A 26,441-nucleotide genomic window follows, 5' to 3' on the forward strand; every position below is an offset into this window, starting at 1 on the left:
ATCAGTATAAACTGCTTACTATGAGTTGTATTTCTTCATAAACTGCTGAAGACATTATGTGCCGGTAGGAAGCAAAAGAAGGAAACTCATTTGGGATAAACACTTCCCGCCTCTTTTGTGAGACAAGCTTCTCGGGAAATAGAAGATGTTGTACAGTAGCATTGAACTCCGGTTTTGGGGCTTTGAAGCTCCTCGCAGAGTGTGTCACTGATCTTGTAATTGGAATAGATAGAGGTTTTACAGCTTCCAAAGATGAACCTTTCTTGCATGCAAAACCAGTTGCCTTCAAGTTATTAACCTCATTAGATAGAAATACCTTAGAATCTCCAAGCTGCTGCAGACATGAATTACCTTCACAAGAAGATTTATTTGCATGACTTCCTCCACTGACTTTTGAAGAAGAGCATTCATTGTTTACATTATATTTTAAAATGTTTTCTTTGTCTGGCATTTTATAGTGCGCTCCACACTTAGTTTCACTCTCAATACCAGGAACATAACACTCTCCTGATGACGGTGATTTCAGATTTGGATCCACAACTTGAGCATCAAGAAACGCACCCTTTCCAATCATTGGCTTTTTCAAAACCGTCAATATCTGGTTTACTGCAAAGTGCAAATATTAGTTTCAACAAGAATTCATAACCTCTGCATAAATGAAGATGTCAAACACACTGCATTCCTTGATCTTGTTTCCATCACGAAAGTAGTATTTGAGATGACCATGCTATTTTCTGCCTATACTTATAACTATGAAGCAAGAAAAGATTGCCATGAAACCCCCATAAAAATAGAATTGCTGTCTCCATAGAACTAATACACACTGTGATTCTACATAATCTACTAACTGAAAAATGACAGCCAACTCAATATTTTTACGGTATCAAAATATTAATGATATTGACAAGCAACTAATGAACTTAAGCAACAATCCCAATTAACGAAAAATGTGTAAAACTAAACCTAAAATCATCAAACCATATGTTAAAAGACAAGTTATTCACGGAAGAAGTGCCCTAGAGTAAGTGAAAAAATATATTCTCAAATACTATACCTGGACAGAAAAAAGAATAAGTGAGGGGTGGAAATCTTATTTTAAGATGGGCAACAAATGGAAGTTGATAAAACTTTGGGTCTTGGATAAAAATAAAGTTTTGTTGGATATGTTAATCACATGAATACTCTTAAACAAGCAATAGGTTTATGAAACTAATATCATTAGAGAAGGATGAAGAAACTCCAAGAAATTTTAAAGGAACTAATATCATGAAGGAGAATTAGAAGCACCATAACTTTTAACATCCTTCTTATCAAAGCTTACCACTTTAAAAAGAAACAATCTATACATTTATTTCCTGCAAGATGAACATTAGAAATCTGAGAAGCAAGAGAATTAGAACAGGTGTTTCAATGGGAAGCCTCAAGCAAATTTCATTTAAACCAACATAAAAGTGCTCACCACTAGGAAATGGTGTCGGAAGAAAAAATATCTGTTATAAAAAACAAATATGCTCAAGCCTAATGCCACCTGTGCAACAGGAAAGATTTCTAGGAGAAAAAATTAGGAACGACAATAAGAAAATAACCCAGTTCACACAACTGAATTTCAAGACTGCTAGGAGCAGCAGGAGGGGGAGAGATTTTAATTAATCCCGATGGAACAGCAGAAGTAAAATTCTCATGGAGCCTAAGAAGGAAATCCAACAACCAAGCAGAGATGTATCGACTCCTGCAAGGACTAAGCATTGGAAAAGACAAAGGTGTGGAAGATATTATTATTTTAGGAGATTCATTGCTTACAATTCAGTATCTCAATAGTGAGAACACTCCGAAAGATAACTCCCTGGCCTTGGTGCTCCAACGGATTAGAAGTGCCTTTTTCACTCCAAGAGGTTCTATCACATTCTCAGAATTAACAATGAAGAAGCTGATCTGCAAGCTAACAAGGCCTGCTCCTTGGAAGAGGCCGTGTTAGAAATTAATGATTTCAACAGACTCTGCCCTATCCCCTAATTGCTATATGGTCCCATGTGTTTGGTTGTCCCGTAGGCTCTCCCTTTATTTGAATATGGTTTCCCCAAGAATCAATCTTATTCCCTATCCCCTCCCTTATAATCCCTTTTCCCTTTGCTGCCTTGTTTATGTTAATAGCAAAATGGTTTGGCCACATATTATCATGCTCCTCTCCCATGATGTTTCAGGTGTTGTGATCTGCCACCATGCAGTGGCAATGCTCTTCCCTTCACATGCTCGATTAACTGCATTTCTCTGCCCCAGACTTGGAATCGCCCTCTGCTCAGGATAATGATGGTTCTCTTCGAAAGAAGTACTGCGAAATTTAATGGAAATATGATGAGGATCGTGTGGATTGACAGGGGAATTAATGTTAAATTTGGATTGAGCCTTAGTCCAACTACATTCATGCCTGTGTGTGTATCTTTGCTTGCTCCATCTCCTTAGGGTTTTGTGAATTTGGTTCTGGTTCAATCTCTGGTTTCAATTGTGGTGTTAAGGTGGTCAATTTTTCGACAGCACTGCGAAGAGCTCTGCTTCATACTTCAGTTTCTCCCTCTCTACAGGGCAAGTTCGAGGGTTCGTCACTCTAGTTTCTGGGAATTTTGGAGGTTGGGGCTCCCTGGTTCAGAAGCCAACCCAGCATCGCCTGGGTTTCCTTTCCTTGTCGATATCAATTTAGCTCGAGCTCTAATTCAAGAAGATACTTCTTTGTTTCTTGTTTTCATTTCGATTCCTGTAATCAATTCAGCTTGGACGGCAATTCCAATCTCTTAGGCTTGCCTTTAGGGGTTTTGGGCTGCAATTCAAATCCTTTAAGATCTAAGGTTTGGCTAGTTGTTATCCCAACAACTCAGTGACCTTTCTCCTTTGGAGCCTCATGAATATATTTGGTTAATGGGTGGTGTTTCAATTTTTTACTCCCTGCTCCACAATCGACCCTAGTCTCCTCTACTTAGTCACCAAAAAATTCTCATTCTAGGAAGGTCGAAATGGAATCCCTACGCTTTAAATTTCTTCGCACTGCCTTGAAGTCTTTGAGGGGAATCCTGGATCGCTATCTTTCACTATATGTTTTCGACGAATCCCTGGTCAACGTTCTCTCATGAACTCTGAATCTAAGTCAAAGGACTCCTCAGCAGCCAGCCCCTACTCTCACTGTCTGTCAACCCATGAAGCCCTCCATAGGACAGATTTGCAGGTGAAATTTTGTCAAATGTATCACGTCCATGTGGAACATTCTGATAAGTTGTTAGCACTCCAATCTCAAATTTCTTGTATGACAGACGAAATAGATGCGCTCCAGAATATAATCATGGATCTCAAATTGAAAAATGAAGTTCCTACAGGTTCAGGCCAACACCAGGAGGAGACAGTCAAGTGGGATATTGATCTCAACAGGCCAACGACAGAGAATGATTAACCTGCATGGCTATGGATACATGTGTCTTTTGTCCATTTTTGTAATCGGATGTAATTGGGTCTACAGTTAGTCTTTTGGGGTCTTACTATGTAATGGGTTTGTGATCTTTTGGATCTTTGGTTAGTTCTGAAAATGTTGATGTAACCCCGTGAATTTTTTGCAACCGGGCACAGACTTAATAACAAAATACTCATTTTTGTGTTAAAAAAAATCAAGACTGCTCAATTGACTAGCCTAACAAGGTTATGATAAGAAAGAATGTGTAAATTTTTTGATAAAAACATTGTCCAAGATAAACATCAAGCAATTTTAAAATGTCAAACATATTAGCCTATCAACTTAATGAAAATAGCCCCTAGGGTGTAGATCAATTGATGATAGGGTGCGCTATTAAGGCACTCCTTGCGACGTCATTGGTTCAAACCTCAACTAGCTTGTGTTCCATGTGTGGGACCATGTGGATACACGTGGAGGTTATAATGGTAGTAGTCAGAATTGACCCTACCATGAGAATACAAGCTCAACCCAGTACCTGATTCCACCAATCGCAAAAGAAAAGCAATTTATGAAAATAACCCACTCACACAACTTATTTCAAGACTCATCAATTGACTAGCCTAACAAGCTTGTGAGAAGAAAGAATGGGTAAATTTTCTAATAGAAACACAATTCAAGATAAACAACAAGCAGTTTTAAAATTTCAAACCTACATTACTAGTTAAATCATGTAGTAGACAGCCAACATACATACATACATATATATATATGGGTAAATTTTCTAATAGAAACACAATTCAAGATAAACAACAAGCAGTTTTAAAATTTCAAACCTACATTACTAGTTAAATCATGTAGTAGACAGCAGATAAATATATATATGTTGGCTGTCTACTACATGATTTAACTAGTAATGTAGGTTTGAAATTTTAAAACTGCTTGTTGTTTATCTTGAATTGTGTTTCTATTAGAAAATTTACCCATTCTTTCTTCTCACAAGCTTGTTAGGCTAGTCAATTGATGAGTCTTGAAATACGTTGTATATATATATATATATATCTATGTTGCCAGGAAACGTGGGTTCGGGGACGGGAACGGGGACGGGGACGGCATTTTTGGAAATAGGGTGCGTGGGTTCGTCGGGTAATATAATAATATTAAATTTTAATAATTATATTTTATAAATTATAAATTTATAATTAATAATATATATGAAATTTGAATTTGTATATTTTTTCAACTTTAAACAAGAAAACTTTAATGATAATCATTTAAACATGCACATCATTGAACATTCAACATTGACATTGAAATTTCAAAATTTATCACCAAAAAATTGTTCATTGTTTACATATTAACATGAATCATGATATGGGACAGATTTTGTCACACACAGCTGACTGAGATACACTAGCCAAGTTTCCTACAAACTCAGGAGTACGCTCAAAAATCCTAAAGTATTCTGAGTTCTCAAAGACTCAACATTTTAAACTTTATTTTATTGGGCTGCCTTGTGTGTTTTGTGGGACAGCAGTGAAATATATGCTGCCAGCAGCCATAATTTATACTTTAATGTAGCCACAAGCCTTAAAAAAAAACCACAGAATTTATATGTTAATGTAATGATTCAATTTTTCAAAAATTAAAATATATATACTATGAACTGTTTTACTTTTTCCTGAACAAATTCTGAACCATTTAATTGGATTTTGTTGATCCATGGTGAAATTACATTGCAAGGGCAAGCAACACCATTGATAGAGGGTAGATAATGAACTGGCTTGAATGTTGTGTAGATGATTGAGTTGAAATACATTCTCACTGAACGGTTTATATTGTAAAGAATAGCACAAAGCTATACTCAGTGTATGAATGCATTTATGTAATGCCATTCATTAATGCAAAAATGATGAAGATTTTATGCGCTTTATTAATCTAATTGCAGAAACGTATACTTCTCATATTATAGTATATAGTATAAAAAATTAAAAGTTTAACAAGTCTGGGCTGAGTAGAGGTAAGTTTGTGGCATTGTCATCTCTGTTTAGGGCTTCAATTGGGTACAGGAGTCTGCATAGGGAGGCCGAGGTCTGTTCCTTAGTGAACAGTGAGCTGTTTTATGTAAACAGCGGCATGAATCAAGCCCTACAGCTCAGTGTTTGACAACAACAAGGAGGAGGGACTATGCCGCAGCTGTAGGAGGCAAATTGAGTGTATAAAAGTGGACTGACAATTGTGGCTCATGTTGCAGACAGTCCGAAACAGCAAGAAATTGTGACATTCATTCTGGCAAGCCTTTAAAAGAACCCAAAGAACCCAACCCGAAGAACCCAAGAATCCAAGAACCCATTAAAGGAAAAGAACCCAATTTTTTTTTTTGAAGAACCCGGTTCTTCTGGGTTCTTCTAGGAAGAACCCGTACCCGAATCCGGTACTTGGGTGCGGGAACCCGGGACGGGTTCGAGAACCCCACCCCCGGGTGCGGGAACCCGTGCAACATAGATATATATATATATATATATATATATATATATATATATAATTTAAAATTTTCTAGCTTTGAGAAAGCTTAGGCAATTTAAAAAGGGCCAAGTGATATTCCTTTATTGGCCACTAGACATGAACAAAATGCAATTTTTCCTTAGGAAACTTAAGTGTCACTATTTTCACTTTGCAGTAAGGTCCACAAAGGGTCTACAAGACAAAGAACTATCTCTATAACAGCTTCTCTTTCTCATATTTTTTGTTAATGATGATTATAATCAAACTTAAAAGGCGTTTCGTTCTCAACATGTTCTGCATCCTCTCCCTCTCCTTAACAACCGGTCTCAGATGCCATTTTCCGCCTAAGCCTATTGATGAAAGGCCAATAGCGAGTCGCGGAAGTGTAGAACGATTAGCTCGTAAGGACCCCCGTTGTATAGCCATTCATCGTGGTCCACATGTCTGAGTAGGTCAGAAGTACTGCAGAACCACATCTATCCAGTCCAGGTCAAGATGTGATAACGAGGAGAATAGCCCTTGAATTGTAATGCACTTTGATTGGGAAGCATGAGGCCCTGCAGGGCAAGAAAGGATAGATTGATTGGCCTGAAAGGACTATTCATACGTGCAGTGTATTGAAAACCACTACAAAACACTTAAATTTTGTAAAAAGATTAGATTCATAGTTCAGATTAAGAAGGTGATTGAATAGAAATTTATTCAAACATGTGTTAAAATATGCAACTTCGGTCAAATTCCACTTTGGACAGCTCATTTGATGGAGATGATGATTGCATTGAATTCCTCTTTTCGAGAGGACCAAAATCAACCTAAAGATCACTCAAATCTGATAAGGGAAAGTGTACTTATGAAGGAAAGCCCACATATGCACATTTGGACAAGCCAACCCTAACAAAAATCTGTCACCCTTGGAAGCCTATAAATACAAGTGACCTCAAGCTCATTTTTGGACATCACCAAGCCTCTTCCTCTTCTCTTCTTCATTGATTGGTTCACACGGGTCTGAGGCAGGGATGACAAAAGTTCGCAAAGGTTTGAAATTATAGGTTCTGAGGCTCGCATCTATTTTAGGGTTTTTCGGTTACAGTCGTAGGCGCGTCACAAGGAAATTTCGACCACAATCGTTGGCTTGCAGGCTCAAGGGTGCAACTGGAAGCCTTCAGTTGCTCGCACGGCTCCTCCTGCATGCGACTGGGAAATTTGACTCAGATTTGACTGAAGACCGAAGTTGACCGTAGTTGACCGCAGACACGAAAAGTTGTCTCTGATATATTTTGATGTTGGAAACATATTTTTGAATGTTGTTGGGTTGTTTTGCCAGATGATATTGTATAGGGCTCATTTTACACTCTTTTGAACACTTTATGACAATCTAATCGAAGAATAATTTCAAAGGGTTTTCCCCATAGTGGGTTTTTCCCTGGTCTTTAACCAAACCTGGTGCCTCTTGTTGATGTGTTGATTGTCTCCTTTGTCATTGCATTTATTGTTCTATCTTCAATTACTGTTGATGATTGGAAAGACTAATTGTAATTGGAAATATTGCTAATTGAAGTATTGAATTGGACTAAAGTAATTGATACAGCATAGAATAATCTGAAAATTTAACATGGTATTAGAGCTAAGGTCAAGGACAAGCCCAAAAGGAGACAAGCATTGAAGCAATCATAATTGGAAAATTTGAAAGAGCCAATCTAGCCAATTCAAGATGACTTCCTTCTTCAAGGAAAACGATAAGTTGGGTGACTCATCCAATTTTGTTGCATGGAAAGACAGGTTGGAGATCATAGCTAATAACAATGATGTTTTGGACTACATTCAAGGAAAAGTACCTGAGCCTCCGGAGAATGCTTTCGCTGCTGTCAAGAACAAGCACAAAAAAGGTGAGTTAAAAGCAAAGCAAATTATAGTTGATGATTTACAAGATAATTTAATTGCATATGTTGGAAACTTGAGAAGGTCTAAGGACATCTATGATAAGATAACTAGAATGTATGAAGTCGACAATTTGAATGAAATCATCTCCTTGAAAGATCAACTCAAAGACACAAAGATGAATAAAGGAGAATATGTGCAATCCTACATAATGAGGATATATCGTCTTAGAGATCAATTAGAAAGAGTTGGGGAATCTATACCTGATAGGGAATTGGTGATTGTGACTCTAAGAGGTCTCCCTCCTATTTGGGAAATTTGTGGTGACTTCAAAGTGGCTATTCAAGATCATGCATGGAGTTGATGGTAGCATTGAGAAATACAAGGCAAGTTCGTGACTAGAGGATTCTCCTAGAAAGAGGGAGAAGATTATGATTATATATTTGCACCTAAGGCTCGATATACAACCATTTGTTCGATAGTTGCCCTTACCGCAAGTTAAGGATGGACCCTTCATCAGATGGATGTGAAGATTATATTCCTCCATGGCATGTTACAAGAAGAAGTGTATGTTGAGCAACCACAAGGATTTGAAGTAGAGGATCGAAAGACACATGTTTGCAGATTGAAGAAGGAACTGTATGGTTTGAAGCAACATTGCACGAAGCGAGGACAAAGCACGAACACGAAAGCGTCATTTCCCAAAAATCTAGGAAGCGAAGCGACTCAGAAGTGTCTACTATATATATTGCATTTATATTAAAAAAGACATTCAAAATACCCAACTAGTTGTAGAAGACATGAAAACATGCATATTTTTACATAAATCAATATAGATATGGCATCCATTGTACATCAATGATTAATTATTCCAGCATCAACGATCTAGAAAATAGATTCCTCTTCTCTTGTGTAGCCTTTGCCTCTACTTCAATTCTATAGGGATATTAGTCAACATTGCCTAATTTTGATCAAACAGCTTAATCCAAGCCTTATAATATGGTAGAGAAATCTTAACATGCTTGATCATTGAGTTTGACTTGAGCGAAGGGTACATAATTGCTAAGGCCGTGACAAAGGAGTTCAACAATCAACAACACCAACGCTAGGGTACATATAGGGATTGGTGCTATTGATTAAATGCCAATCACATGCCCTCATACATGATATAATTCAATGAAATACCACAATCACATTGATCTTGAAAACTGTTAAGTCTGTTGAATTTTGAATGGGATATGAAATTATATTTTCTCCATATGAAGTCTGATGATGTTGGAACCACTCTCGAACATCCTGAGTCATTTCATGGTAATGTTAAAAATCTAAGTAAAAGGATGGAAATGAAAAATAAAAGAGAATGTCACTTTTACTTCTTAAACATTACCATTAGGGAGCATATAGGAAGCGTCTACGCCCTAGGGAGCATCAAAGGGGCACCTTGGGAGTATTCTGAAAGTGTAGTTCCTCACATAACAGTTCGAAATTTCCAAAAAAAATAAAAACAAAAAAATCCCCACGAAATTGTGTGAATCGTCCACCTTCTCTCAGATCTGCTCACAATCCGCGATGGATACACACCTGAACCTCCACAGATCTGAACCCGATTCTTTCCGGATCCATGGATCGAGTAGCAGGAACCACAGATCAGGCCCCCACGGATCCAATTTTCTAGGAATCGTCAAAAAAAGGCAAAACCGCAAATCCGATTTTTGGATCCGTGGTTCCGCCAAAGGATCGGTGGCGGATCCGTATGAGACACAATTCTGCCTCCAGATCCTTGGGGGGGGAAGGGGGGGACGATTCTTGCAACATTGGTTTGAAGCAAGCCCCTAGAGCATGGTATGCCTTTGTAGACAATTATTTGATGAAGATGGGATTCATAAGAAGCAATGTCGATCCCAACCTCTACTTCAAGGTAGTCCAAGATATGTCGCTGATTTTGGTTTTCATGTTGACGATCTATTCTCGACAAGTAGCGAGCCCCTAATGATCGAGCGTAAGAGGGGGTAGCCTCTGAATTTGAGATGAACGACCTTGGACTCGTGCACTACTTTCTAGGACTTGAGGTGTGGCAAAGGCCCAGTGAGATTTTCATTTTACAAGGAAAATATGTTTTAAAGCTATTCGAAAGATTTGGAATGACAGAATGCAAGTCACTACCCACACCGATGGAAATGAACTTCAAGAAATTATGTGGAGAAGCTGCAGGACCCAATTTGGCGAATCAATCCGAGTATAGACAGTTGATTGGGGCTTTAATGTTCCTAGTGAACACCTGTCCGAACATATGCTATGCAATTATCACACTTGGTCTGAGATATTTTGTCGGAGATGTTCGACTTCGTGGATACACCGATGTTGACTGGGCAGGAAACGTCGTCGACAGTGAGAGTACGTTTGGAAGTTGTTTTAGCCTTGGATTTGCCATGATATCTTGGATGAGCAGAAAGAAGAAGTCTGTAGCATTGAGTACTGCCAAGGCAGAGTATATTGCCGCTAGCATGGCTAGTTGCGAAGCAGTTTGGTTGAGGAAGCTCTTTGGAGAGTTATTTGAGCAGGTCCTAGACACTACAGTGATATATTGCGACAACAAGAGTGGGATCTGTCTAGCAGAGAATCTTGTATTTCATGACAAGTCCAAGCACATAGAGATCCGATATCACTTCATTCGAGACATGGTGCAGAGAGGAGTTGTTAGACTCCATCACATATCGACAGATGAGCAGATTGCAGATATTCTCACCAAGGCTTTACCGAAAGGGAAGTTCTTAGTCTTTAGAGAGCAGCTTGGACTGATGGATGTGACCCCTCCTGATAAGGGGCATCACTAATCGAGGACACTGAGCCAGCTCTTCCCCCCTGTTTGAGCTCCCAGGTGTGTTATGTTGAGAAATTTGTAGGGCAAAGATTAGTGATTTCTCTTTACTTGATGACATCTTGTGATGTATTTTTACTTTAAGTTACTTGTTAACTTCGTTATTTATTATTGTGTTTGTATATCATCAAACAGCTACCAAAACAAGAAGAACAATACCACAGAATATAGGTTGCAATCCAAAGCCAAAACATCTCCACTTGAGAGGAAAACCCGCAAATCTCTTCTCTTCCTTATAGATTCTTCAATTGACAAATTCGAAGATCTTTAAACTGAGACCAATACCCTCCAAGACCAAGTTCAACCTTTCTGGATGATGTGCTTTCCTTATCTAAGTCAAACCCAGTCAAATCTCTTCTAATAGCACAATTCTGACCTCCAGCTACAAAATTTCGACTTCCACTATAGACCTGAAATTTTCGGCCCTCCTACAGTTGTTGTTTCCACACGTATGAGCTTTGTTCAGCTTCCCAAGGCTCCTTCAGACCTTCGCTTGGCTTTCTCTGACTCCTGGAGCTTGACGATGACTTCTAGTGACCTCCGCTTGACCTTCTTGCCCTCTTTTCTTCAAGATCAAACTTGTAGATGGAAACCCTAGATCTGTTGCAGAAACCCTAGACTTCCTTCGAACATCTAAGAGAGAGATAGCCCAAAAACCAAGTCTTCTTCGTCCTCTTCCTTCTTTGTTGCCTTCTTCCTCTTCTATCTTCACTTGAATGAGAGATGGATGAATGTTCTTCAAGGAGGTCGAGTTTCCTCCTTTATATAGGCTCTTCAAGGTGGACGTGGCTCCTCATTTTAGGCCGACTTGCCAACTGCCAAACCAACTTGGTCTTGGAGGGTATGTTAACACTTTTAAGGATAAAAATAATTTTCTTTACAAGTTAAGGGATCTCTAGACAATAGGGTATCACCCCTATATGTTACCCATAGGGTTGGAGATGTTGCTCCCCTATCTTGGTCTTTGCAGAGTATACCCCAGTTGGCATCATACCCACAAGCCGGGCTTGTTGGGATTGTCCCTCCCCGTCTGGCCAACAAGTTGAGGAGGCTTGGGGCATGTGATCCTTACCTTTTGGTAAGTCGGGTACCTAGCCCAAGCTCGATTATGATGAAGGTGTTCTACCACATGACTCTTGAGAGTCATTGTTGGTAAGATCAGTAGGCAATAGGATGGGTTGAGATATGCTCCCCTATATCACCTATTGCTCGATATGGGGTCAAAGATATTTAGCTCCACCATGAGATTTCGGGTTAAGATGTACTCCCCGATGTGATTTTGGATTGAGATATGCTCTCCAATGATGTCGAGGGTGGTAGCTTTTGTTCCCCGATGATTCTTCTTCTTTAGATTCAAGAATGTTTCAGTAGATAGAGTTGAGCAGAGCTGGGACATATGGTGACAGGATGACATGTTGATCGATGGTCATATATTGAAAGGTGGAATTCTCCCTAGTTGAGAGGGAGTGTTAAAATATGCAACTTCAGTCAAATTCCACTTTGGACAACTCATTTGATGGAGATGATGATTGCATTGAATTCCTCTTTTCAAAAGGACCAAAATCGACCTAAAGATCACTCAAATCAAATAAGGGAAAGTGTACTGATGAAGGAAAGCCCACATATGCACATTTGGACAAGTCGGCCCTAACAGAAATTGGTCACCCTTGGAAGCCTATAAATGTTGATTTTTGGGTAGCATCGGATGTGCTCTAGCTACGAAATTTTGTGGAGGGACTAGAACACATGAGATATCCAAGACCCAAAAATCATTTGGTGAAATTCCACCCGGATTGTCTTTTATTAAAAAAATTATTATTTTTAATGAGGTTCCTAAGTCTAAACTTGGGAAAATTTAAAATATTAATGGGTATTAATGAAAATATGGGTGAGAAGCTTCTAAGATACAAGGATCGAGTCTAATTTAATTTTAGTTGTTGATTAGAGACTTAATCTCAGTCGTCGATATCTCAACAGGAAAAGTATAAATGGAGGCTTGGGGTCAGTTGGAGAAAACACACATAAAGATTGAGGAAATGAATTTTCTGAGGTGAGAAGTTCTCAGGAGTGAAATCGATTTGGGAGATCTTGCAGCTAAGGGGCAGTGATAGTTCGGGAATACAGACAGAGGCAGAGAGATAATTGTGGAGGCAGCGCAGTAGCCGGGAGAGCTGACACTGGGTCAGTCTAGCCCACGTAGGCTTAATTCAGAGCCAGGAGGGCCAACGCAGAGGAAGAGTTGGCGTCCACGCAGAAAGTCGGGGAACTGTTAGAAACTGTCGAAACAGCCGGGAAAGCTGACACAATGGGAAAAAGTGTTGAAGTAGAGCCTCAAAGAGCTCCACGCAGGCCCACACAGTTACTGTGAAGGGGCAGCGAAGTTGTAGCCAAGGCCAGCCAGTTTTGTTGTCGGAACAGCTGGATTCTACCGAATGAAATGAGGTAAAACTCACTCAGGTTCTCTGCCATTGTATTTCTCTGTCACTGGTTTGCCGAGAGGGCAACCAGCATTTGTATTTAGAATTTCTGCTTAATAATTGAAAACCCTCTGCACCGGTTTTCCTGCATTGGGCTTTTTCGGGGACGTTTAGTCCAAAAATAAGTGTCCTTTGCATGATTGTCTCATTTATTTTTCAGTACTTGATCTGTATAATGGTGTAGGCTGCAGTTTATTTACATTAATATTTTCTGAACATTTCTGAAAATAACTTGTCAAATGAAGAAAACAAGTAGGTGATGTAAATCAATTTTACGTAGTAGGATTTCTGGTTTGTTAGATTCAAAAATTTTCACAATAAATACAAGTGACCTCAAGCTCATTTTGACATCACCAAGCATCTTCCCCTTCTCTTCTTCATTGATTGGTTCGCAAAGGTTTGAGGTTGGGACGACAAAAGAAGTTCGCAAAGATCTGAAATTACAGGGTTTGAGGGTCACATCTATTTTAGGGTTTTTAGGTTAAAGTCGCAAGCATGTCACGGGGCAATTTCGACCACAGTCGCTCACACAGCTCCTGCATGCGACCGAGAAGTTTGACTCAGAATTGACCGACGACTGCAGTTGACAGCAGACAGGAAAAGTTGTCTTTGATATATTTTGATGCTGGAAACATATTTCTTAATGTTGTTGGGTTGTTTTGCTGGATGATATTGTATTGGGCTCATTGTAATCTCTGTTGAACATTTTATTACAATCTAATAGAAGAAGAATTTCAAAGGGTTTTCCCCATAGTGGGTTTTCCTTGGTCTTTGACCAAACCTAGTGTCTCTTGTTGATGTGTTGATTGTCTCCTTTGTCATTGCATTTATTGTTCTATCTTCAATTACGGTTGATGATTGGAAAGACTAATTGTAATTGGAAAGATTGCTAATTGAAGTATTGAATTTGGCTAAAGTAATTGATACAACATAGAACAATCTGAAAATTTAACAACATTTAGTACCCAATCCAAGTCACTACTATTTGATTGCTTTCACAAAGCTTGAGGTTGGAATGGTGGATGAGTTGGAATTAATGAGTCCTAGAAACCCACATACAATACGTAAAAACTGAGATGACCCCAAAATGAAAAGAACAAGAGCAATAACCACAAGGATCATCCCTTTGAAAAATTGCATTTCTTAGTTTTTTGACATGGAGGTTTTCTTACTATAATGATGTTTTTGAAAAGATAATAGTTAAATCATCAAAAACCAAATAGAAACCCATCATACCAAGCCCATGATTCGAGCTGCAACTTGTACAGGAACTCTAGATTCAGAGTAATACAAATATATAAATAAAAATCGAACGAATAATCATATTATTCAATTATCAATGTCCATTGTCAAAACTGGAGATGCATGCCCAGAACATCCCCAAAATCTGCCTAGAACATCCCTAAAATCTGCCAAGAAGATCCCTGAAATCTCTCTGGAACATCCCTGAAATCTGCCTGGAATGTCTTAGAGATAGCCAATGTAGTGTCCCTTTCCAAGAAGATCGATTTAATTGTTAATTTTCACTTAGAGAAAAAGCAATATCAAAAAGTGAAATGGATAATTAAATTAAAATAAGGTTATAAAAGAGAAAACCCATGGTATTTTGATGACCCATGGTATTCTAAGATAAAATTATTGAAGAGAATTGGAGCTCACTTTCGGGGGATTGGTTACTGAGTTTTGATAATTGGTTCAGGAGCTCTAGTAGCTTACTGTGTGAGGGGAAACCCTTGTGGAAATCCCAATTTGAGTGTTGAACTATATACCCTAGCTGGCGGCAATTAGTTTCGATGGTGAAACATCCACCCTAGCTAGTCAAGAGGGAGAACCACTTCAGGTTCTTCATTGGCGCACATCAGAGAAGAAAGATCGAAGTCCGAAAGAAAGGTCCAATTGCAGCAGTGCGTATATCATCAAGGAGGACCAATTTATTTGTTGGAGGCCGAAATAATTCCCAAAAAAGAGGGCCGAATTGCTAGAGGGCCAAATTGCAACCGGAAGGAAGAGATCACAGTTACCAGGGTTTTTTCTTGGAGGAGGCCAAGTTGATTTAAGGGGGAACCAGCCTAATTTTGCTAACAGGTCCCACTAATAATTTGTGTAAATTTCCCCTGAATTTATTAATAAAATTGGCTGAAATTTTGTTGTGGAATTTCATTCGGGAATTATTGTTATTGGCTCTTTATTTTTTTCTTGTATGGATTTAAATAAAACTGTGGGTTGTAGTGATCGCAGCATCAAATCAATGAGAACGGAAAGCAATTCATTCGACCTGCCAATCCTTCTCCATCTCCGAATATATCTATGATGTTTTACACTCCAAATTTTTCCTGTTGAATCTAATTAAATTTTATGGAAAAATTATTTCTTAATTTTTTCTGAGGATATTTGGGGAAAAGTTTGGGAGGATTAAAAAATAATTTAAAAGGGGATATTACAATGGTATCAGAGTTGGTTATTCTTCCCAGCCTGAAGGCTTTTATTTGAGAAATGTTGCAGCATGAATTAATTCCCTTACTAGAAAAAATGTTGGTAGAATTCTTTCAAAAATTTCAAGAATATAACAAGAACCTGACACAAGTGATAGATCAGGTTGGAGCATTGGCATTCCAAATGTTTGTTGATTCCAACAAGAAGAAAAGCTATGACAGTGCAAAAATCATGAAGGCCCTAAAATAGTGAAGGGAATATAAAATTACAGATCTGAAGATGATAGAGCAGCAATTGAAGATTAGGAAATCAGTGCAACTATTGAACATAATCCTAGCACTAAAGAAGGTGCTCTAGGCAAGTCGAGAGGGGTTCATGCAATGTCCACTCTTTGTCAAACCTCACCAGCAAAAGGAGTTCATTCTGCAGCCTTTAATTCAGGTTTACAGCAACAATTAGGAGAGCAGCAAATCTCTCCAAGCAATTGCAAATAAGATTTCCCAAGTGTTGTTCATATTCAATCATAGGTGCACACACCATGTAGAATCGTTGGTAAGCAGTGGCACTTGCTTGATCGAATTGTTGACAAAGGGACGGTCTATTTCATTCTCAGACCAACAACAGAGTAGACTCCGCATGCAAGCATCAGGATTTTAATGTACAATTGTTTTTTATGGCAATCAAGCACAAGGGTAAAGAGCACAGTACAGCCAAGTTGATGAAGATGGAAGACAGGAATTATATGACGCGTACAAGAGAAATGGAGATTGAAGAGTATCGCCACAGAGAGCAAGGGACATCTGATTTTTCACGTGACAAATACCCAGAAGATGAGATTATGAAATCTGGGGATATTTAAGGCCGTCGCATTATGATAGGCCGCATGGAGTTCCTACATCGAGATTCACTTCCAATAACAAGGATCTGATGTATGGTTTCTCAGATGAATTGTGTGTGTCACCATCCTGTCCAAGCCTAGGTGGTTCACTAAATCAATAGAGGCAACTTCTTGGGATTTACTGGTGCAAGTCCTTAGGGCATAGGCATGCTTTTACAACAGAGGCTTGGGATAGTAGGCCTTCACAAATTTTAAATCATAGAAAGTGGTTACAAGTGCCTAATTTATGTCAGTCTTTGACTCGACAATCTGCAACATCTTGGGGACGAAATCCTGAAATAGACAGATCAAACAATAATAAATCAATGGAAAACAACACAAGCAAACAATCCTCTACTTCTGGTCTGCCTGAGACAAACAAGAATAAGGATTTGAAGCTAGGTACTCTTGAAATCTATTGTCAGAGCTGTATTATTCTTTAGATCGCAAACAATGTAAATGTCTGCAGCTCTAGTAGTATGGAATTCTTCTCTGGGGATTTTTCCAAAGAACAGGGGAATGTAGATAACATGCACGATCCAAAACCTACTTCAGCTGAAAATGTAAAACCTAGACTAATCACTGCACCTAATATTCTGTAAGTTTCAACAACAAAAAATTAATTAGAGGCACCAGCAAGTGCTTTCTCTAATTTTTTTGTTAGGATCTTTAGTTTCACAGGATGATCCATCTGCAGTAGTCCTGGGGTTGACAATCTCATTTGGGCCTCCAAATGAAGCAAAAGAACCAGCTAACATTTTTGCTAGTCATCGTGGACCAGCAACAATGTGAGCACCTACCCAAGGCACTTCGGGCAAGCCCTATCACAAGCTTTGAATCATCAAAGGACATGCATCCTCACATAAGTGTTGCATGATCACCAGGAGAGGGTGTAATATTCCCAATTTTGGTAATATTGATTAAAAGGGGCAACTAGTATTTTGGAGAAAGGTGGTAAGTATTATTTTATTGCAGATTGGTGGAAAATTATTATTTTATTAAAATGGTGGAAAAAGTAACTAAGTGGAAAATGGTCCCCACCAATAAATAATATTAAAAGGAATCTAGAAGGATGGAGAGAAAATATAAAAGGAGGGACTCATTTTGTGGATCATCTTTTGACTATTACACTTAACACTTCATCTTCTCTTGGAGTTTTTTTGTAAGCACTGAGCTGAAGTAAAGGACCATTTCTGAAACTATAAAGATTTACTGAACTGTCTATCTATTTTAAACAGAGTATGAAACTTTAAGAAAATTTCTGTTCTAAATTTATGCAAAACTTCATATGACTAATTGCTTGATTCAATGATAAGTACTTACTTGGTCTGCTGCGAATGTCTGCTGCAGATGAAAATGTTTCAGAACTCCTCCAGTTTGCTCCCGTTTACCAAAAGACCGAAACCACCCAGCCAAACTGAGTAGAACCTCGCTACTCAGTCCAGTAAGCTTCTCAGTTGAAGCAGACTGTTCCCCCGTGCCCAGAAACCTCAGAACAACCAGCTCTCCTTCCGTAGGTAACTCAAGTTTACTTCTTCAGTATCCCCTTCGTTCTTCCTCCTGATTCCCCTTCCCAAATTCTTCCTTTTGGTTTATAAACTGATTCTTGGCGGTGGCCGTCCTTCCTCCAGCACCCACCACTTCATTTCCTCATGACACCCTTCCCATGTCGTGTCATGTACATTTCTTTTTAAAAAGGGTATATTGATTTTTAATTAACTTTCCTTTTTCTGATTTTATTTTAATATAAAGGTTAGACTTATATTAAAATACTTTATCATTAGTTTATTTTTATTATTTTATTAATTTGATTAATATAATTTATTTATTAAAATTTATTTAATATTACTTTTATAAATAGGTCGTTACATTTTTCGCGCAAGGGTAGAGTGTTGTCTAGCACAGGAATTCCAGCCGGGATTCCACCCCATCTTCGGAGGAGTTCGAGTGCCTCCCTAGTTGGGAACTCGAAGAGTCCATTTTTAGGCTTTGATAGAGCTTCATTGACAACAGTATTCCCAGCTCTGTGTATTTCCTGGGCGTAGAGGCAATTTGAGTTATTCATTGTCATCCAGCATGCAGTGAGTTGGAGTCTAGGTTATTTGTAGGAGGATTCTCCTAGTTGGAGTCGAGAATTTTGTGGTGATTTTGTAGGGATAGAGAGCAACAAATTTGTGGGACAAAATTCTCTTCATTTGGAAGTGCATAGGGGTTTCTAGCTTAGCTTGCGCAAGAGAAGAAGGGAGAAGAATTGTAGAGAGATAAGGGTCGAAGACTATAATATCCCCAATTTTGTGAGCATGGAAATTTTGCCCAATTTTGGCAATATTAATTAAAAGGGGCAACTAGTATTTTGGAGAAAGTTGGCAAGTATTATTTTATTGTAGATTGGCAGCAAATTATTATTTTATTAAAATGGTGGAAAAAGTAACTAAGTGGAAAATGGCCCCCACCAATAAAATAATATTAAAAGGAATCTTGAAGGATGGCGAGAAAATATAAAAGGAGGAGGGATTCATTTTGTGGATCATCTTTTTGAGTATTACACTTCACATTACATCTTTTCTTGGAGTTGTTTAGCACAAGAAGAGAAGTGTTGCTTAGCACAGGAGTTTGAAGCGGAATTCCACTCTCATTTCAGAGAACTTCAAGCATCTCCCTAATGAGGCAAATTTGGGGAGCTCAATTCAGAGTTTCCATTGGGCATATTTGCAAGTTATTACAGCTAGTGTGTGTTTCTTCTAGGGGCCATAAGTGGTTCTAATTACTTGCGAGGAGATCAATTATGAAGGAGCAGAACATCAAAGGATTTGCGAGTGTTTTCCATTATTTTATCTGGAGATTTTGTGGTGATTAGTAGGGTTGAGTTTGAGGAAATTCTTGGAGCTGAAATTCTACGTTTCTGGAAGCGCAGGGGTCTCCAAGCAAGCTTGCACAAGGGCTGGAAGAATAGAGGTTGAGTGGAGATAAGGGCCAGAGGTTGGAGGTATACCTCAATGGAGAATTTAGCCAGAGTTGGAAAGATTTCTAGTGGTGTATTTTGGCTTATTCAGCGGTATCAAGGTTGTGGGGCGTTTTCTGGCCAAATTGGGCAATTTGCACTTTTTGGGGATCACCGAGAGTCAACGGATTCAACCCAAACCTTTTCTGGGTTTTTGTGGATTTATTAAGAGGAGTCTCTAGCTAATTTTATAGAATTTTTTGGGCAATATTTGGGCTTGAAATTATCGTTCTTATAGAAATGTTGGAATTTCTAAGTCTAACTGTTAGAAACCCTTCATGTACTTTTCTGATTTATTTCCGCCTACTTGTTCTGATTAATTAGCAAGTTATTTACAATGTAAATACTAAAAATAAATACAAGTAGAAGCTCAACACATTACAGATCATCAACTGAAGGAAATAAAACAAGCACACAAGTGACACTGTTGTTTTTGGACCAATGTCCCCAAAAAAACCCAATGCGGGAAAGCCGGTGCAGCTATCTGAGGGTTTTATTATTATGCAGTTTCTGAATACAATCTGGGTGTCAAAACCAGCTCACCTAATAGAGAATAATCTCGGCAGTAGTACCTCTCTACTCAGAAGCAGATATTTCGGCTGAAACCCCAGATAAACTCTCCAACAGCTCACAACTCCAATCTGACCCACGAAAACCCTAGCATTAGCCTTTAGGGACTGCGTCAGCCCTTTCTGGCCCAACGTCACCCTAGCTTGCCCTTCGTCAACCCTTAGAGCCTCTGCGTCACCCACACTGGCTCTTTGAGGCAGTGCGCAGCTTTTGGCTGCCTCTGCGTGAGCCCTGGATGGCTCTGCGTGAACCTCTGGCTAGCTCTGTGTCCCTCTCTCTCGGCTTCTGCACTGATCCTCTTGGTACTATCTCTGCCTCTCTGCTTCTGTATTCACTTCCCCCCAGCTGCAACTCTGATCACTCTTGCGACTTCTTCAGCAAACCCTACCCCAAAAAATCAAAATCTTGATCAACTCGATGTGTTCTCCAAGTGACCCTCAAGCCTCCTCTTATACCTTTCCCGTTAACAAATCAACAGCCGAGATTAAGTCTCTAATCAACGGCTAAGATTAGATCTGGCTTGATCCATGACTTTTGGACCATTCTAACATAGTTTTATATTAATTCACATTAATATTTCATTTTCCCTAAGTTTAGACTTAGGGACTCCATTAAAAATATTAAATATTTTAATATTTCCCAAACTGTTTAGAATTTACCCAAACCCTTTCTGGGTAATGGAGATCTCATGTGCCTTCGCCTCTCCACCAATTTTTGTAGCTAGAGCATATTCGATGCTACCCAAAATCAACAAGCAAGGTGAATTTGCATCATTTTGTGGGTTCGATTTTGGCTTGGAGATAGGCCATACCTTTTAGAGCATTTCAGGCATTATTTTGAGTAAAACTTCTAGTTCCATTTGGCAACATATAGCAAATTTTTTAGGTAGCATGCATTATCAGTTTGAAGCCATTTCAATAATTGGGTGAACGAGATTTCACCTGGAGTTTGCATAGCTTGCATAACAAGCCCAGGCTCCATTGTTCTTACTCATTATGTACTCAGATTCCCATTGATTAATAAAATGGCTCAGTTATTCTGCTTATTTTCTATGGTGTTTTGATTTGGGTGCTTGGACTTTAATTTTAATTGTTGTTCCTAGTTCATGTTTTTGGTATTTACTGTTATTTTTCAATTAGGAATATTATAAAGGGACAAGGTCAAAATCATTTACTATCTTGGTATTGGCCACGGACTACTGACCAAGAACTACAATAGATATCTAGAGATACAAACTCTATTATCACTCCTTTGTTTGAGAAGACGTTAAGTGCAGGTGATAGAAGACGTATAGTGTTGAAAATGTAACTAGTTTTGGTCTTCATAATTGTTATTGTACTCATTTTAATACGTATCTTATGTAACAAACAAAATAAGAAAAGAAAACGTTATTATTTTAAAGCATGGGTTTCATGGTTCTTATTGATGGCCTTCTAGGTAAAAGCATGTTCTTCATGCTTCTAGGGTTTGTTAGGTCATAGAATTTATTGTCATAAATCAAGAGAGTCAACATCATGTTTATAACACCCTTTCGGGAAAGATGTAACTTGTAAAAGAATTTATTTTGAGTCTAGAAGGTCCTCGAAACCTCCAAAGTACAAGTTGGGCCTAGCAGCTTCAAGTCGGCCTAAAGGAGGGAATTCAACCCCTTGAAAAGGCTATATAAAGAAGCAGATTTGACATCATTTGGTACTCACTCACTCACAAGTTCGATCTAAAGTTGGGAGTAGCAAGAAAGGAAGAGTGAAGTTCTAAAAGGCAAGGAGAATCTAAGAAGGAAGAAAATATGTTTTTGGGCTCTATCTCTCTCACATGTACGAAATCTTGGGTTTCTGCAACTTCAAGGAAGGTCGAAATTGCAGGTCTGAATTGCAGGAGATTGAGTTGCAGTATCAAGTTGCTAGAAGAGAAAAAAAATTATTTTATATCTCGTTGACCTTGGAGGATTTGTCTTGCTCAAAGAAGGATTTTTGAAAGAATTATCTTAGGGTTTCTACAACAGCTACAGGGCCGAAGTTGCAGGGATGAAGCTTGGAATCGAAGTTGTAGCTAGAAGCTGGTTGAAGCAGGGTTAAGCCTTGTTGATCTTATCTACCTAGAAGGGCTTCTTAGAGGGCTGATTTGGTACTTGGAGGAGGACCTGATCTAGGGTTTGGGTCTTTGTTGTCTCATTTGAAGCAGATTCTATAAGAAGAGAAGAGATTTTCTAGGTTTTCCCCTTGGAGGGGCTTTTCCCTGGCTTGGAGCCTAAATTATGTGTCCATTGTCTTTACTGTTTTGCTCTTGATATTTGTTTGATGGAAAAGATCTAATAAAGAAACATAAGAAGATAGACAAAGTTCACAAGCAAATATTAAGGTTAAGGAAAATTTGAATTAATTAGCTGCCATATTGCATTTTCCAACATATAAGACGCTTAATGCTTCCAAAAGCATGTCTCAAAGCTCATTTCCCTCCAATATCACAGCCAAAAGGGCTACCTTAAAAATTCAAGATGCCAAAGGCAAGGAGTGGATCCTCCAATTTCAATTTTGGCCTAATAATAATAGCAGGATGTATGCTCTAGAGGGGATGACACCATGTATTCGATCAATGCAATTGCAAGCTGGTGGCACAGTGACCTTCAGTCGACTTGATCCAGAAGGGAAGCTTGTAAGGGCTTCAGAATCGAGCTTTGCGTCTACCCAGGAAGGTCAACCATCTACAACATGCCAACTTCACGCTCCAGATGTGAGATTTAGTTGGTACAAACCTGATACAGCACTAAACAAAATGAAAGAAAGTTTAACTTTTCAGCCTCTATTGTTACCAGATAAAAGGAGAAGCCATACACCATGGATTTTAGTTCCCGTGCATTCTCCTATGTACAACAACAATGGTTACCACTACATGGAAGGAGAAAGTATGTGTGTTGCATTTGAGCCATGGTTTGTCAAATACAAGGTCAACATTATGTTTGTGGTTCACGCAAATATAGTGTATAATATCACAAAGGGAGGTTGTTCACCTACAAAATACATATTGAACACAATCTATATAACTACTGGTGATAGTGGAAACCTCGGAAGGCTCGTTGGAGTCTTTGTCGAACCGCAACTTGCTAGCAGGATTTTCCTTAAAGGAAAATTTGATAAGGTTGAAAGCCTTCATCCAAGAAAGAGTAACGACTAATGACAAGGCTTTTAATGACGTACACATCTTCAATCAATGCCATACTATTATTCAAATTGTAAAGGTAACAATCTCTAGCACAAGGGAAGACATGAAACAAACTATGGATAGGCTACATGAAGTGGCCTATAGCATAGCATCATGAAGCATATGCTATTTCCTAAGTTGCACGAAACGGGGAAACGCGGAAGCGAAACGAAACGGGGAAGCGAAACGAAACGCGACCTCCCCAAATTTTGGAAACGGGGAAACGCGAATATATATAATAATATATATATATATATATTAAAAATATTTAAAAATTATTATTATATACATGTGCAATCATAAAGCATGAATGATACATTTACTTACATAAACATTTAAACATTAAGATTAAATTTACATCACATTTACTACTTGGAAACCCTACCTGGAAACCCTAAAAAAAAATTAAAAAAAAAAAAAAAATTAAAAAACAATTGTTTTTTTTGGGGAAACGTGGCACGTACGGCCTGGAAACGCGTTTCCGGCCGTACGGCCAAGTTTCCGTTTCGAGAAACGTGGCCGTACGGCCGGAAACGCGTTTCCAGGCCGTACGGTACGGGGAAACGAGTTTCGTTTCGTTTCCCCTGGGGAAACGGACCCCCTACCCACGTTTCCTGCAACTTAGGCTATTTCACATCATCGTCAGGATGTAGTAATGTTTCTGAAGAAGAACTAAGCTATCAGATTATCAAAGCAGAGGCTACCTATTTGTCAGCGTTACTTTGTTGTTTTGAAAAGTCGATGTCCTAATTTTTTAAGGGCGCTTCGCTGATTCAGGAGGGAATAAGTGGATACAAGAGATGTCATGGTGTCTTTCAGGAGAAGAAAATCAAAAGCAAGCATGAATTCAATGCCATAAAACTTGGTTTTGGTGGCTTCAGCCTTGTGATCTCCATGTGACCCCCAAAGTTACTTCGCCTACTATCTATTTTGGGTTTCCGTTGTGACAGCAAGGCCAGACTTAGTGATATTGAAGAAAGCATTTGCAATGGTAGTCTTTGATCTTTTGCTTTTGGCATGCTTCTTTTGTTGTACAATGTTATTTTACCAGTTTTTTTCTCAATCCCTCAAGAACAAGAACAACATATTGAATGTGCATAGCGAGTTCTTGTGACTTTACATGAAATGTACCAAGGGAGCTTTTTTAAGCTATTATAAAGGCTGCTTGCAAAGGTTGAAAAGGGGCTTGACAGGCTCAATCAAATGGTTTATAAAACTTGAAGAGGAGTTAAGATTAACTCCCAACTCAAATTTTTTCAAGACGCAACATGCATGGTTATGAGCTTGGAGTGAGCTGCATGTTGGAACTTGAATAGGAAGCCGCAAAGAAATATTGGGCATAGCTAGAGAATGACTGTGTCTGGTCACACACTTTCTTTGCATACATGCATGTTGTCTGTCTTTCTATGAATGTCAAAGCTAAACTTGTTGCTAATCAATTTGGCAAGGTCCCAGTGTAATATCCCAAATATAAAATTTTGCAGGCAACTGCTTAAAAATTTAAACCATCAAATTGAACCACAAATCAATGATAAAACATGAAATAAAATTTGCAGCTCAAGATTCAACAAGATAATCATGCAGAATACTCAGCTTTATTTTATTAAATAAAAGAGTACATATAATGCCGAAAATGGCTGAGAGAATGGCCTCCCACAAATATCTGCTACAAGTTTAGACTGGGCCTCCAAAAATAGACTGAAAATCAATAGCTACAACCTGTGAATTCTAGATGAATTCACCAAGGAGAGAGATGGGTGCTCTCCCACTTACGTTGAATTGCCGGAGGGTTTCCATCCTCGGGCTACTGAAGGCGAGAACCACGTTCCCAAAACCTCTCCACGGGAAATACTCAAATCCAAGATGTCCCAAATGATCTCCTCCTCCTTTTAAAGACTCCATAGATAGATCTCCAAGTCTTTAGAAACATTTTATTTTGATTATTTTAATATTATTCTAGAAACTTCCTGTTGATTCCATCTAAGTGACTTAATTTTATTTTATTTCACTAAGTCAATTTTGGACATTTTTCCTTCAATTGATTATTTTCCCCTCTTTTAATTTAATTAAGTGACTAATTAAAGTCACTTTTAACCTGTGAAAATGGTAAATCACCCACCATACTCTCTCCGACCACTGGAAATCACTTATCAGCATCCCATCTTGTAGATCTTCTCATTCTGGTTCCAACAAGCTATTACGCTAAGGTGTTCTGTCAAATATTCCTCTTAGAATGCCACCTTGAGTGCAATTAATCAAGTTATGCCCAATAATAACCCTATTTATGAAAATTGTATGAATCCAATGGAACAAAAGGCAAATTGTGTGGATGATGGAATATGCCAAGCGAATGCCATCGAATCCCATAAAAACTCCTCAAAACTACCTCGGAACCCCTGACGACATAAACCTGCTCCCATGACCTAGCCATCCCGTGCCCTAGAAATCCACCCTAGTTGTACTATAGACGAAAATAAAAATGGGGACATGAAACCTAGGGCATCTGAGAGGGAAAATTTATAGGTGTGTTTTGGCTAAGGAGTTGTCGGAGACCTTTGCAGAGTGGAACAGAGATGAGCTCGAGAGCATTTTGGTTGAGACAACTATAGATTTTTTCTAGGTGAACCATAGGTATGGTGATTTTATGGAAGCATATTTTTACACATCGGATAAATGCATTAGAACCAGGCAGATTGATGTAATGGATTCCCTTATGACAGTGCGGAAATATTGTATCTTTACAACATGCTGCAGAAAATGTCTCTTGGAGTACTTTGGCTAGAATGTTGCTATTAACAATTGTGCTAATTGTGACAGTTGTACAACATCAGTATTTGTTGATCAATGAGGCAAGGCAAAGGAGGCTTACTAGTTGCTCACTTGTATTCAACCTTGTGGAGATCGTTGGGACTTTAACGTTCCAATCAACATTCCTCGTGGTACACATACAAAGAAATTCACAAAGAATCATTTTAGCAAGCTTCCTGTACATGGTTTGGGTAAACGTTATTCATCAAACCAGTGAAAGGCACTTGGTGACAAACTAATCAACCTTGGTTATTTAGAAGAATAGTATCTGACATATTTAGGACCGTCAAAGTTAGTCACCAAGGTCAGTGGTTCCTTCAATTGGCAAGTCACAAAAACCAACTGCCACTTATATTAAGACTAACTCCTGAGATGGTCAGTGAAGA

The 26,441-nt window shown here is 38.6% G+C and overlaps 1 protein-coding gene across 7 annotated transcripts in view; it reads right to left on the bottom strand.

The window, feature by feature from the left end:
• The window catches only part of LOC149206006 (uncharacterized), a 415,715-nt gene that overhangs the window by 291,699 nt on the left and 97,575 nt on the right, over positions 1–26,441 (bottom strand). For 6 of the 7 annotated variants that reach the window (XM_089395252.1, XM_089395250.1, XM_089395251.1 and 3 more), the window contains one exon: positions 20–606. In XM_089395252.1, the coding sequence (XP_089251378.1) occupies positions 20–606 (587 nt within the window). The remainder of the gene's footprint in view (positions 1–19; positions 607–26,441) is intronic. The other variant, XM_089395253.1, reaches the window with a different exon arrangement.

Source organism: Pinus tabuliformis, chromosome 1_2, assembly GCF_031772625.1.
Source record: "Pinus tabuliformis cultivar Carrire ecotype Pingquan chromosome 1_2, CPIR1, whole genome shotgun sequence".
In the NCBI taxonomy this organism is placed as follows: Eukaryota; Viridiplantae; Streptophyta; class Pinopsida; order Pinales; family Pinaceae; genus Pinus; species Pinus tabuliformis.